This window comes from Diadema antillarum, unplaced genomic scaffold, assembly GCF_040938485.1.
Source record: "Diadema antillarum isolate AM-2024a unplaced genomic scaffold, OU_Dant_1.0 seq00000611_RagTag, whole genome shotgun sequence".
NCBI lineage: Eukaryota > Metazoa > Echinodermata > Echinoidea > Diadematoida > Diadematidae > Diadema > Diadema antillarum.
The window spans coordinates 499,403-513,287 of NW_027271536.1; the positions used below are offsets into that span (position 1 = coordinate 499,403).

The 13,885-nt window shown below is 40.3% G+C and overlaps 1 protein-coding gene across 1 annotated transcript; it reads left to right on the top strand.

Annotated features, from left to right (window-relative positions):
- Positions 1-769: 769 nt before the first annotated feature.
- Positions 770-8,810, top strand: LOC139735938 (uncharacterized). The gene is made up of 4 exons (XM_071646692.1): positions 770-1,417; positions 2,001-2,236; positions 3,434-3,527; positions 4,401-8,810. The coding sequence occupies exons 2-4, from the start codon at positions 2,188-2,190 to the stop codon at positions 7,915-7,917; spliced, it is 3,660 nt and encodes a 1,219-aa protein (XP_071502793.1). The 5' UTR covers positions 770-1,417; positions 2,001-2,187; the 3' UTR covers positions 7,918-8,810.
- The last annotated feature ends 5,075 nt before the right edge of the window (positions 8,811-13,885 follow it).

Sequence of the window (13,885 nt, forward strand, 5' to 3'; positions counted from 1 at the left end):
GTATTGTTTGTGTACAACATTACCACTTGGAAGTCTTCCCTCTTGTATCAAACAGAAAGGGGAACAATCGTTTTAATAAGCTTTCGTAGAACGAAAAATCAAAAAGATTTGAAGGGTTTACGCACACGTCAGTGCACCCCAGCGCAGTCCATGAACTTTGCGAAAACTAGCACAAGCATCATTTTCGTGTATTCATTTATGAAAGGGGCCATTGGAATTGCATTTTTACATTTATTTGTCTACACAGACTTAAATGCGATCAAATATATCAGAACATAAAGGAATGCTCTTTGTTTAACTCCATCCCAGATGTACCTACAAAACGCTATTGTTTCGCACTCATACCCACAGGCAGTCGGCGCTGAGTAAAAACATGTACAATGCAGCCTTCAGTACAGCATGACACGCTCGAAACACATTTGCATAGCTGAAATGAATGATACATTGCCGCACTTGTGGATTTTTCGGCTTCACATAGACAGTAATGGTGATCGTTCTCGAACAAAGAGAAAAGACAATGTGATGTAGTTCGAATAAACCAAATGCGAATGCGAAGTGAGAAGTCTAAATGACGGCATGGATTGGAGGGTCGTATATCTGCAAGGAACTTTACATTTTGGAGAGTGTCGTGGGTGAAATGCTTCCACACGGAATTGCATAACAGTTGAGGGCTCGAACTCGTACTCAAGACTTCTTCACTCACTTCTTGCTGGAACGGGTATTTAATGCACAGAATCGTGTAAGGGATACTGCATTTTGGAGTCAAGGGGTTAACGTCAAGTCCCTTTCATCCCATGTTAACCTGTTAACCTGTTAACCTCTTCATCCAGGTATAAAAACTGAGTGCCTGGTAAGATAGGGGTAAGGATAGAGTCATGACCCTTTAGAAGAGAAGTACTGCAAGCCCTGAAGATGCTGTAAGGGCTAAAAAGCGGCCACATTGTTGTTATTTTCATACATCGAGTGTGTATGACTTTAATTTCTTCTCTATGCACCGTGCGAAGACATTGCAAAAATAATGGTATAATTATATAATAAGTACTTCCTGAACTTTTAAAGCTCCCTCGAGACTACCAGCTCTCAACAATACTGTGAAAACCGTTACGCACATCACTATTTTATTTCTCATTTCTCCTCTTTTATTTTCCACAGACGCCTATTCTACCTGCAGTTCGAAGAGAATGCTACTTAATTCCATCTCACGTCATAATGAACCTCACATCAGTTTGACGACGGTACCATTTAACTGTCTATCGCCCTCTGTCGTCGATTTCCAAACAGTCTGACGCCACTTATCAAGATTTTTTGCTCGTCTCGTCGGCCAAACATCGGTGAATATCGGGACAAGAGATATTCCCTTCGTCTATCATCGGATTAGCTCGGTGTAAATGAGTGGACTCCCTTCACTCATGTTGCTGTGAGTATATACTATATGACAGGGGATTTCTTTCAAATAAAGACAACATGAAACAGAACGAAAATACACACACACACACACACACACACACACACACACACACACACACAAGGATAACGTTAACTACTCAGTTCGACATTCTAGAAGCGACTAGTTTCCATAGCTACCACAGGCATGCTATTTCTGAATGAAGACGTCTATGCAAATTGAGCAATGCCTATTATCTTCCTTATGACTGGGTCAGGGAAAATGGAGGGGGGGGGGGGTCGCTCATCAATTCATGTCGCACAAACATTTTCGTGTTTTGTTTGTTTGTTTGTTTGGTTTTTTTTTTACCGGAAACTGAGAAAGTGAAAGTCCACCTTAGAGATTCTTTCAATCATTTTAACTAAGTATGCACATTTCAGGGGATGGAGCTTCAGTATGCAAGACAGTAGCCAGATCATAATCTATCCGGTACAGCGTGATTCGATTGCACAAAAGGAAAACTCATAGTATTTTGCTGTATTCTTTCCTTGTCTGCTGATGAAATGAACGGCGTTGTCATTTATTATTTTTTATTTCTAATTACATCATTATTTAGGTACATAACGTGCAGGTCCTAGACGCCTAAAATCTGCATCAGCATGGACCACTAGTTCACCGTTAGCTCCGCCCATGGTTGTCATAGTTACGCTATACGTAACTGCCCCTGCAGAATACGTCAACCCCCTTTCGCAACTCACAGCCATTCACGCGTCTCCACCCACCCGTCTGCCGTGGGTGCCACCATGGCGGACTCGTCGCAGACAACGCCGGCACCACCTGCACCTCAGACAGGTTTGTATAATTTTCAAGTACGCGGTACACTCCACAAACTCACCCATGTTTTCTTACAAGGAGCAAGCGAGCAAACGAAATGAAAATATATGAATTTGCACGGCACACTTATAGTGCGCATATGTCCGGAACACGGCATTAGTGCGTATCAAGGCGCCTTTTTTCTGGTCAGCAAAACATCGCACCAAAATCTGTCGTACATGTTATTTGTCTGTCAAATTGCGCACGAATTTTACATCATTGTCAGTAAGTACATGTTTAGTCCAAAAAGTTACCGAACGGTTAACCCTAATTTCCTATACGCAATTAACCAAATTACTTGAAAATCATACATTCGTTTGTGGAAATCAAACCATCAGTCCGTTATGTGCCAGAGACTTTGGATGGTGTGTGTAATGCTTTGGGGTTTTCTGTGCCACTCAGCACCCAGAGAACAGAAAGGGTCAGCAGTAACAGACTTACAATAAACGGCACTTGACTTGAGAACGCCCTCTTTGTTTACTGAAAGACAGGATCTATTTTCAAGCAGTTTTTTTTCTGTATCATTGAAATTGTTCCAATCATTGATATTATGAATCGTTTCATATAGCAAATGATATATCGATTTTAAATGATAAACAGTAGGACAATTATTCAACGTCTTGACAAACTTCCCAAAACATTTCGAGAATGAGAAATGGTGGTCATTTCGGAAAGTTCAGTTTATGCGTATCTACAACCCTGGTAAAGCAGCATTAAAGTCAATGAAGTATTGTGGTCACACTTTTTCTACAAACGTGTTACTTATTTCATCTTGACTTTTCGCTATTTCACTTTTCTGAGAAAAATTGTAGCTAATCGCAAAGAAGATCCAAATATGCCATCTTGCGTGATTATTCTTTGATATGACCTTTAAAAGACTTCTTATACTTCAAGGCATAACGTGGGTTTCTTTGATTGCAGTCATAGTAACTTGTTTATCTACCACCTGTCTAGAAAAATTGCTTTCTCAGGAAGTTTTGTCTGTTTGTTTCTTCCTCATAACCACAAAATGAAAGATACACACACACAAACACACACAAATAAAAAATAACCTTGAGAAGAGAAGAAAAGTAGAAGATAGTTAAATAGGTATGAATACAATTAAGATGCATTAGTAAACCGGTCTATTCACACAATAAAAGACAATGATCTATTTTTTTTTATATAACTTATCAGGAGTCGTGGTCGCCGTAGTCGTGGTGGTACTCGTCATCGGGGCAATCGCTGTCGCCATCGGTATCTGGTACTACCGTTATCGGAAAAAGCGGAGGTATACTTCCTGCCATTTCGTTTGTTAGGGCAGATAGTGCTCCATTTTTTATACGATTTTTGGCACTTGGGAGAAGAAGGGGGGGGAAGGATGACTCAATACTTTGCGGCTTGTTGTATCGCATTTGTTCAATGACTGTAGTCGTGTACATGCAGGGAGAGAACTTTCTGCAGTTGCCTCCTGTAGACAAAAGTACTATTGAGGTGTGACATTTCTTCATTGTGTCTCCCTCTACACATGAATTGTAAGATCTTTACCCCTCTGGTTAACATTCTCTTGCTTTCAAAAGTACTGTTATCTAACAAAGCGCACGCATTTACCCACAGTTCATTGTCGGGGATGCCCCTATGAATGACACACCTAACAACGCGTACCTATTATATTTCTGCATAAATCAGGCACCAAAGAGTTTGGGCGCTTTATTATCCACTCTTTATATTGATAGCCTGAAACTCGAAGCTCACGTGCTATTTAAGGGCACGGCTTTTCTTTTACTTACGATCGAAATCAAGCTTGCGTGTTGATCCAGTCCGATTGTCACTTTGATATTTTTGTATCCACGATCTCTTACTACCGTTGCCTTTGTTTAATTTGCGGTCAATCAAATCGTTCATGAAATGATTTGGTATGATCTTGCCAAATGTGATAATACTACCTTCCATTTGTATTTGTGTGTGAGTGTATGAGTGTGTCTGATGACCTACAGTTACGTCACTTTCATGTGTTACCAACGTCGTGTTGCGTGTAAAAAAAATATTAAGTAGTTAACAATGCACAATGCATTTGGATATTCATATGTGAGATTTGTTTAAACAGTTTCCTTTTACGTCTGTTTTCACGTCTTCCATCTTTTTGTCTCCGTTTTCCCACTAGTCATGACCTCTACGACGAAGAGTCAGAAGACAACGTGTCGACGTTTCGCAGCTCTGAAGCCTGGGAAGATGCCGTCAGGAGAACCCAAAAGCAGAAGGAAACGACTGAGGTTGAGCCTACGCCGCATCCAAACATGCAAATGCACCATCCGCCCGACGTGATTGTGGACACAGACAAGATACGTCAGACCGATCAGTACGACCGGCTACGCAACGATACGATCACATCGGATTCGTCCGATCAGCGCAAGGTACCTGAAGCAGACGAAGGGACGCAATCGCCGAGTTTTGTTAACCCCGCTTTTGACACTTCCTTGGACGAGCTCCTGGACACATCACTCTTTAAATTACGGACACCGAGTATTAGTGATGATCCGGGTAAACCACAATTTGCCAAGAGTCAAAGTGCATCGACGTCTGACATTAGCTACAGGGTAGAATCGGAGACTGCGAGTGGACACGTGAAATCAGAAAAGAGACCATGTAACGAACAGAAAACGTCAAATCTCCTTGATCGCGATCATGCAGTGGAAGGATCAAGTAAACCTCACGAATTCCGAATAGATATGCGGGAGGAGCCACAAAGCAGCGAAAAAGGCGATAGTGTTTTGTTTGGAAAGGAACAGGACACAAATAGCAACTTACATTCAGTGAACAACGCTGTGGCGAAAAGAGACGATGTAAGCTCTCACAGTGCTACCGAGGAGGGTAGCAGAGCTTTGCAAAATGTTGAGACGATTACATCTAGCGTTTCAGCAGGTAGAGCCGACACTCCATTGGAAATGACGGGTGATTTCAGATTGATAGGCCGCCAGACAGTCGACGAACAGTCCTCTGATCGACTCGTCAAAGTCAGGGAGGAAGCAGAGAATGCCACTAGACATGAGGATGGTGTCCATTCGCAAAGGGCGCATTCCTATGCGGAGGCACAACGTCAATCCAACGCCATGGATGATCAAATATCGATGGAACCTGCCGGTGTATCGCCCGATCTCCTGGTAGATCTTGGCGATCGATCGCAAAATAAAGCCGGAGAGAAAAATGTCGAGTCCATGGACAAACATCATCTTGAGGGAACCCACACAGATGATTCGAAACTACCGACCGGTGTAAGCGGTCATCCAACTGATTTTAGGGTGACCACAGGCAATTGGTTGGAGGGTGATGTGATCGTGAAAGCAAGTGCATCGCCGGAAGTGACCAAATTATCGCCGGACGATATGAAAGACATCCCATCAGAGGACTATCGAGAACTGACAAGACATGATGGAATGGTGATCAGTTCTCTAAGTGAGGGAAGAATAAGAGACACCAAATTTGCGTACGACAATGCTGCTTTCGTGAGTGAAGAGACTCACTCTAATACGAGGCACAATCCTGCATCGGAAAATTCTGACCCTGATCCCAATCCAGCTGCAATTCTTGGGAATCTCCCTTCAAGCGACTTCAAGCTACGGGAAGATACCAAATTTCTTGAAAAGACGGATGATCTCTCAGACATGATAAACGATTCGATATTGGGCAGTCACAAATTTGAACTTCTTAGTGAGCTTGCACCTACGTTGCAGAAGCTCAATTTTGACGATCAGTCGACAACCGACGAACGGACAGAAAAATACGATCATCCTGAAACAATGAACGCATATCATTCTTTGGAAGGAGATAATTCTGTGGCGAGAGAGGACGAATCAACTCTACGTTTCAACGAAGAATTAGGCCATCAACTGCAAAGCGAAGAAAAGGCTAACGACAACATCTGCTCGGTGGAGAAAGGTGATCCCGAAACAACAGACCATCGGGGATCATCGAGTAGTGGCGATTTGCTGAGTAGTTTTAGTGCGATCAGTGACAATGCGACAGAAAACGATTCGATACTGGGCAGTCACAAATTGGAACTTCTCAGTGAGCTTGCACCTACGTTGCATAAGCTAAACTTTGACGATCAGTCGACAACCGACGAACGGACAGAAAAATTCGATCACACTGAAACAATGAAAGGATATCATTCTTTGGAAGGAGATAATTCTGTGGCGATAGGGGACGAATCAACTCCAAGTTTCAACGTGGCTTTAGGACATACATTGCAAAGCGACGAAAAGGCTAACGACAACATCTGCTCAGAGGAGAAAGATGATCCCGAAGCAATAGACCATCGGGGATCATCGAGTAGTGGCGATTTGCTGAGTAGTTTTAGTGCGATCAGTGACAGTCCGACAGAAAACGACAACAGACCCGTAGACAGGGTTTCGCATGATGACACCAAAATTGACTCTCATCAAGGAGCCGATGAAACTGTTACAAACGACTGCGATTCCATGGGACAAGATCCTACGACGTCTCACGAGCATACAGACGATGAACCTCCATTGCAGAGCGAGGAGACGGAGGAATTACATCGTGTTCCTGGCTGGGAAGCTGATCTCATGGCGTTTGACGATCACACATCTATAGGTAATACAGTATCATTGTCTGATTTGAATTCAAACTTTGATGGCTTGTTACAGAAAGTCGAGAACTCAGAAGAAGACATTGGTACCCCTCAGGTATGCGATGCAAACTCAGTTGACGATACCTTTGCTGTGAGGCAAGATAACACAGCAGGAGAAAACATTGCTACCCATCACGCACGCGATATCAACTCAGCTGACGATTCCTCTCCAATTGAACAGGAAAACGCGAAAAACAACATTGAAATAGATGAAGGGCCTTCACTAGAAACAACGCAAATGAATGAGCACACACTTAATGCAACACCAGATGTTTTATGCTCTGCAGAGTCTACCGTAGAAGCGAATAGAGATGGCGACTGTATGGACTTCAACGGGCGATCTGATCTGGTTGATGACTCCGAAAACACCGAGAAAGCGGAGGCCAAGATACCGTTACAAGATCCTGATGAAATCTCAGACCAGATTGAATTGACGAATAATCTTCAGTCTTCAAATAATGAGGAACAAACGATTACACATGTTGACGATCCTCCACGAGATGACAACAGCACCGGATTGAGCCTTACAGAAGAATGTTTGCGCGAGTCACAAATCTCTTCGCCGCCGGACGGCGATATTACTACGAACAACGAGAAATCCATTTCTAATGATCTCAACGTGGACGTGGAGAAGCAATCACAGAATGAGGAGAAAACTGAACAAGGTGTCTTGATGGAAACTTATGACCCTCACTCGGGAGAGAGTAGTGAAGTAGGTCCGACTGATGAACACATGTCGATAGGGGATGAGGAAGTATCGACCTACCTTGAATTAGACGGAACACACAGCAGCGATGATGTCGCTGACGATGTCGCTGACGATGGAACCGAACTTTGTAGTCGCGAGGATGGCGACGGTTGTGTCACGGAATCCGCAAACGAAATGAAAGTCCAAACACAAATCATCGATAGCTCAGACCATATCTCGGTTGGGGCGAAGGATTTCGACGACGATAGCAACCATGAGGTCGACGACGGCGACGACAACGTGATCGATCATGATGAACAGGAGCCGGCTGAGTCCAGTTAACGAATTGTGCAATATCTGAATCGCATGAAATGATGATCAAATATCTGAGACAAATAGACCAGGTAAAGGAATTCAGTTATGAGATGCAAGGTAAATGCATTGAGAAAATTGAACAAATCGAGATTTAGAGGTTTATTATAGTATGGTTTTTCAGTTTAGACGTGCGTAATAGTTGTGGAAAATCATCATGGTTATATCAGCGCAGAAGGGAAATTGGTCTGTTCTTGGAATCATTGATGACATGTATCAAGAGACAAATTGTATCCCACATGCATCGCAAGACACTGTGCAACAATTGCCACGGCAATACATTGCAGTGACCATGTTCGCAACTTGTCAACATCAAAACCACATATAAGCACTGAAGTAAAAATTATGGTAACCGCATAAGTGTAACTGATATTTCTTCTGGAAATATCCGCGTGAAATACACACAAATGGCTGTGAAACCACGCTTTATCGTTCACAACTCAACTGAATAGAAGCAAACGTTTGAATTTTTCATCTCGTTATTTACAGAATCTTTTATCTTCTTTGTAAAATTCAGCAAATACATTGCATTTTAAAGATATCACACGAGGATTATTTGAGATTTACAGTCCATCCAAAACCAAATTTAGTATTGGTGTAATAGCAAAATTAGAAGCGATATAGATCCTCACGTTTTCTCAAGTTTCCTCATACACGAGGATGGAGTGTATTTCAGAAATGCAATTTCTTGCATACGGTTGGTAATTGGTCACTAACATCATTCGTATTGTTATCATTAGCGGATGAATTTGTGTATACTTGTAATATGAATAAAACATTTTAATAGATCATATTATTAGCCTCATAAAAAGGAATCGTCGACGATGCTAACATATCGCCATTGGTTACAGCAGGAAGGCTTAACCCTAACTAGGCCGGGCTATTTAAAGTAGATGATAGAGCCGGGGGGAGAGGGGGGGGGGGGGCTCCCAGGCCCCCCTCCGGATGTCGGCCGTTCGACCGCGCGATTGCGACGAAGATCGGCACGCGCATTGCCTCTGATGTAATCTAAAATACCATGAAGTTAATTTTTTCAAAAATTATCATTTTCACTAAATTATGCTAATTTATGCATACTGATGCATGAAATCAGACAATTTGGTATAAATCACTAAATAAAGCTCAAAACAGGCACATTTGTTGTGTAAATATTCTATTTAGTGTCCTTAGCAAATGTAACAGATAAAATTGCGCAATCAGAAAAAAATTCCTAAGTATTTTATTGTTTTTTTAATTTCTTATGTATTTCGTTGTTTTTTCGACTTTATGGTTTTTCATTGTTTTTTCAATGAAATTTGTCCGTGACATTGTTCCGAACAAGAAAATGCGTTATTAATTGATTTTAATCAATAAAACCCCGAAATAATCATGCTTTTATGAATTTTGCCTGTAAACACAGTTTGCATTGAAATTGTACACAAATTCACGTTTTTGAGCAATTTTTGGTCTGACATGCACGTGCATATTTATGCGCAACTTCGGAACCGCGCACCCGGGCATCGCAAATTTGGTGTCAAAAGATGCGGGAGACTCGAAAGAAAAAATGTCATGAAACGTCGCGGCGATAGCTTCTCGCGATAGCGATACATCGCGCGAAACGTCGAGGGGGGGGGGGGGGGGAGCCTCGGAGGCCCCCCGGCCTAGTTAGGGTTAAGAGCTGGTGTTCGGAGGGGCTATTATTCAAACAGCTACCAGAATAGCTATAGGAATGAAAAGAATTCCACAGATGCATTTGTGTCTTCGGTTATAATTTTTATCTGTTTTTCTTTGTTATCCGTAAACAGGAGACACAAAGATAGTTGTAGTCTTTGATTAAGACATTAATAGGTGTTATCTTGCTTAACATGCACGCCTATTGATATCATAACAGATTCTGCTAATCCCTTGGATATATTACAAATGTATGAAAATGCACATTGCATTAAATAATGCAGATATTGTCATAGCTTGGCTTTCGCTTCACTCTGAATCCTATGACGATAATATTAAAGTGTGCGAAATCTGCGAGTCGTGCGATTCCGTTATAAAGTCACAGTCTTGAGCAAAGAACAGTAAGCGTTCAACGGCAACATTGTGCCATGACATTTCTTTTTTCTTCCAACTCATTTTTTGACTTCTCGAGTCACCGTCGTTTGCCAGCCATTATGTAGTGTACAGAGTAATTTTCCATTTTTGTAATTTATTCAACTCTTATCGTAGTTTGTCCGTCTTTAACATTAATTTGAAAGTTGCATTGCTGAAACGTGCTCGTCACGCCAAATCTAGATTGAATGTTTAATGGTATTATATACATTATATGACTTTGGCAGCGGTGTTACGGTAAAGGTTGAAAAAGTGATTTGAATTTTACAGTGATTACAATCAAACAGTCGTGTTTTTAATCAATTTTGGGATCAGCAGTCTTCACAATATATATGCAGATAAAATGTATACAGTGTTCTGTGAATTTTATACAAATGTTTATACGAAAAATATGAGACTGTCTTTCCAATGATCTTCTGTAAAAAAGAAAGTTTATGACAGATCATGAAATCATGTTTGTACAGAAAGATACTTATCATGTCATTTTTTTTTTTGCCAATGTTAAAAGCAGATGCATGTATGCGTACCATATCAGACACTAGGCGGTTTTGGAAACTACAAAATGTTATTCATAAGGGTGAAATTCTCATTCAGAATTTGGTCTGATCAGCCAGAAAGACGTCAACAGAGGAAAAAATTGAAGACAGATAAATACACAAACATGCATACACAGACACGCACACAAACACACACACACACACAAACACGCACATTTTTATAGGCCAATATTATAAAATGTATATCTTTTAGATATTTGAATTTAGAATTTTGGTGGTCGGACAAATCAGTTTGGTGGTTCGAGATAAATGAAAATATGAAAAATTAATTTTTAGTTTCAGCTGCCCAAACAATAGCCTTTTTGAAAAATTTCGTGGACATTTATATAATGTGTGTATACGTGTACATATAACTCATCCCCTCCAAATCCACCACAGATTAAAAAAAAACACAAAACTGCAGATATCACCCCTTCAACGCCTGTTTTTTTTACGGTTGCAAGTCAAAAAAGGGTTTATGCATCCTGCACCAGCACATCCAAGACACACACATTCACAAGCTCATCAACAAAGAAAACCGACTTCATCAGCAACCATATAAACTGCAAATCATCTTGGGTAATATACCTCATCACATGCAGTCAATGCGGTCTACAGTATGTTGGTAAAACCTAAACGTCTCTGTACACCCTCCTGAACAACACACGCTCTGAGATTATCAACAACTCCTCAAGCCTCAAGCAAAATCCTTCCCTACACAGTACACTTCATCCTACCATATCATTCAGTTCAGAACGTACAAATCACAGGCATCGAACTCGCCAGAAAGAAGGAAAGCCATATCATACTCAAACGAGAATCGTACTGGATATCCAAATTACATACCTTACGCCTACATGGAATTAATGTCGACCCTTAACCCTCTGTCCCTTTTTTAATCCACCCCTTCATTCTTATAGGCCCTGCTATGACCTAGCACCCACAACCTATGAAAACTCATGATTATGCTAATTGCGTATTCACTCATTTCAATTGGCAGTGTCAAGAGTGACGGGGTTAAGTGAAATGATGGGGAGCAATAAAAAGCAAAGTGAACTACTGAAACGTCTGCCAGCAGCCCTTCTTTCTCCGTCACAACTATACGTATAATGAGGCACCCATCACGTATATACGAAGCCAACATCACTTCACATTATATATATATATATATATATGCGCTTAATTTCCTCGCCAGGATAAAGCGTTTTAATGCCATTTTAGGTTTTAATCTCACATATACATATATATAATCATATATATATATATATATATATATATATATATATGCTCGAAACCTCTATTCCATTTCGTATAAACAGACAATAAAGCTGACGAAGACCTAAGGTCGAAAGCTTCCACCAGCTGGCATCCTGCGACATCTTGTGTCCTCATTATTGTCTCGATTATATATACATATATTATTACAGTACTGGTTGAGGTGAGGATTCAGGTTTATAACATTTTTGGGGAGATAATGAGAAACCTCTTATGAAATATGAAAGAGCAGGTAATTTCAAGAAGGATTCATTATTTATTTGATGAAAATTGGCCTTGAAATGGCTGAGATATCACAAAAGAAGCGATCATAATAAAATTGACTGGTCACGACTTTTATTAGGATCTCTTTTTTTAACCTTGTTTATAGATATCACAGTCATTTCAAAACCGTTTTCATCAAATAAACTTTTGATTCCCCTTAGAATTGTATGCTCTTTAACATTTCATAGAGTGGTTTTTAAATATCTCGCGAAGCGTTACAAAGTGAATCCTCACCTCAACCAGTAGTGTATACAGTCCCTTTAACATCTACGTTTATAATGACATTTCATTTTGCTTTATTGTTCTTTTTGAATAGATAATCATATACAGTATATAAATATAACATATGCATAAGATATGTACATGATTATTCCTTTAAAAAATAGAAGATAATATCATGGTCGTACTATATAATTATACATTACATATACATGCATATATATATATATATATATATATATATATATATAATAAATTATCATGTAAAGAGAGAAAAAGAGTGAAAGATTATATATACCTCACTTCCGGTGAACGAGAGTATGCATCTTTGATCACTAATATTACGAAGCAGAAAGTGAATCACATGATAACATTGTTTAGCGCAGAAAGTCCCATACTTCTGATCTGCCATTATTTAACATAAGTGACATTGCAATGATATAGACAAGAGGCATAGACTAACTTTTAAATACTGCAATGGTTCCACTTCCTCCGCACCTCTGGTACTCATCCACTGCGCAGCGAAAATCACAGTCTGGATCCGACCTCGCATGCCCTTCTCGACTGTAATTAACATCTGACTGTCCGCAGAAACACTCCCTGCCCTATTCAACTCCAGTATAAATGTATTCAGTGTCATTGACCTCCCGACACAGGGCAATGCACTTTTCGATTGTCATGCCGATAGTGCACCACATATCGGAGTTTACAACCACGCAAGAAATGCCAGCAGGGAGCCCGCGATTCTCTAAAGCACCCTTGATATCCACTTGCTTGGTGTCATTAGAGTGCCAAACCGGACATATAGTATGGAAGAGAAAGCGTGTAAAGGAGAATGACATTCCATATCCCTATTTACTATTCTCTATTAACAATATTTCCACGAGAAAAACATTCAAACGTTCCTTCCCCCTCCAAAAAAAAAAAAAATCATACTAAATTTTTTTCCCCATTAGTATACATTTCATGGTTCTTCTTGGGCCAAAAAAACTAAGATAACAGTCATAATCACACTCATATCCCAAAATGCGATGCGCTTACTCAGATTTTAGCGAGTGCCAGGGTAATAATTCTCCGGTACCCGCTTTATTATAGAGAATATGAGGTATAACGGTAATTCTATACTTCAGATAAACACTCATCGACAGTGAACAAATAAAAACAAAATGCCGGACGATGAGAATGATGATCAACGGAATAAGTCACTTTAATGCGATTTCAATGCAACTTTACATGACAATGCAATAATGTGTATTCTGTGAATGTATCACTGTAACCTATGAGTGTAATTATATTCGTGTTATATGTATGAGTGATGTATGTATGCAAATATGACGAGTCGGTCTAACAAGACTAGTATCGGGAGATTTTTATCATCCCCTTCCCCTCCTCCTCCCCTCCCCGCCCCCTCTCTTTCCCTAACTCTTGTTTTTCTTCATTTCATTAATGTTATTCATCATCGATTGTCAAACAGTCGAGCTTTATGCTTATTCTTGGCAATCGTTCTGTATAAAAATATGCAAATTATGATGTAACTCATGCCATTACATAACAGATGTATA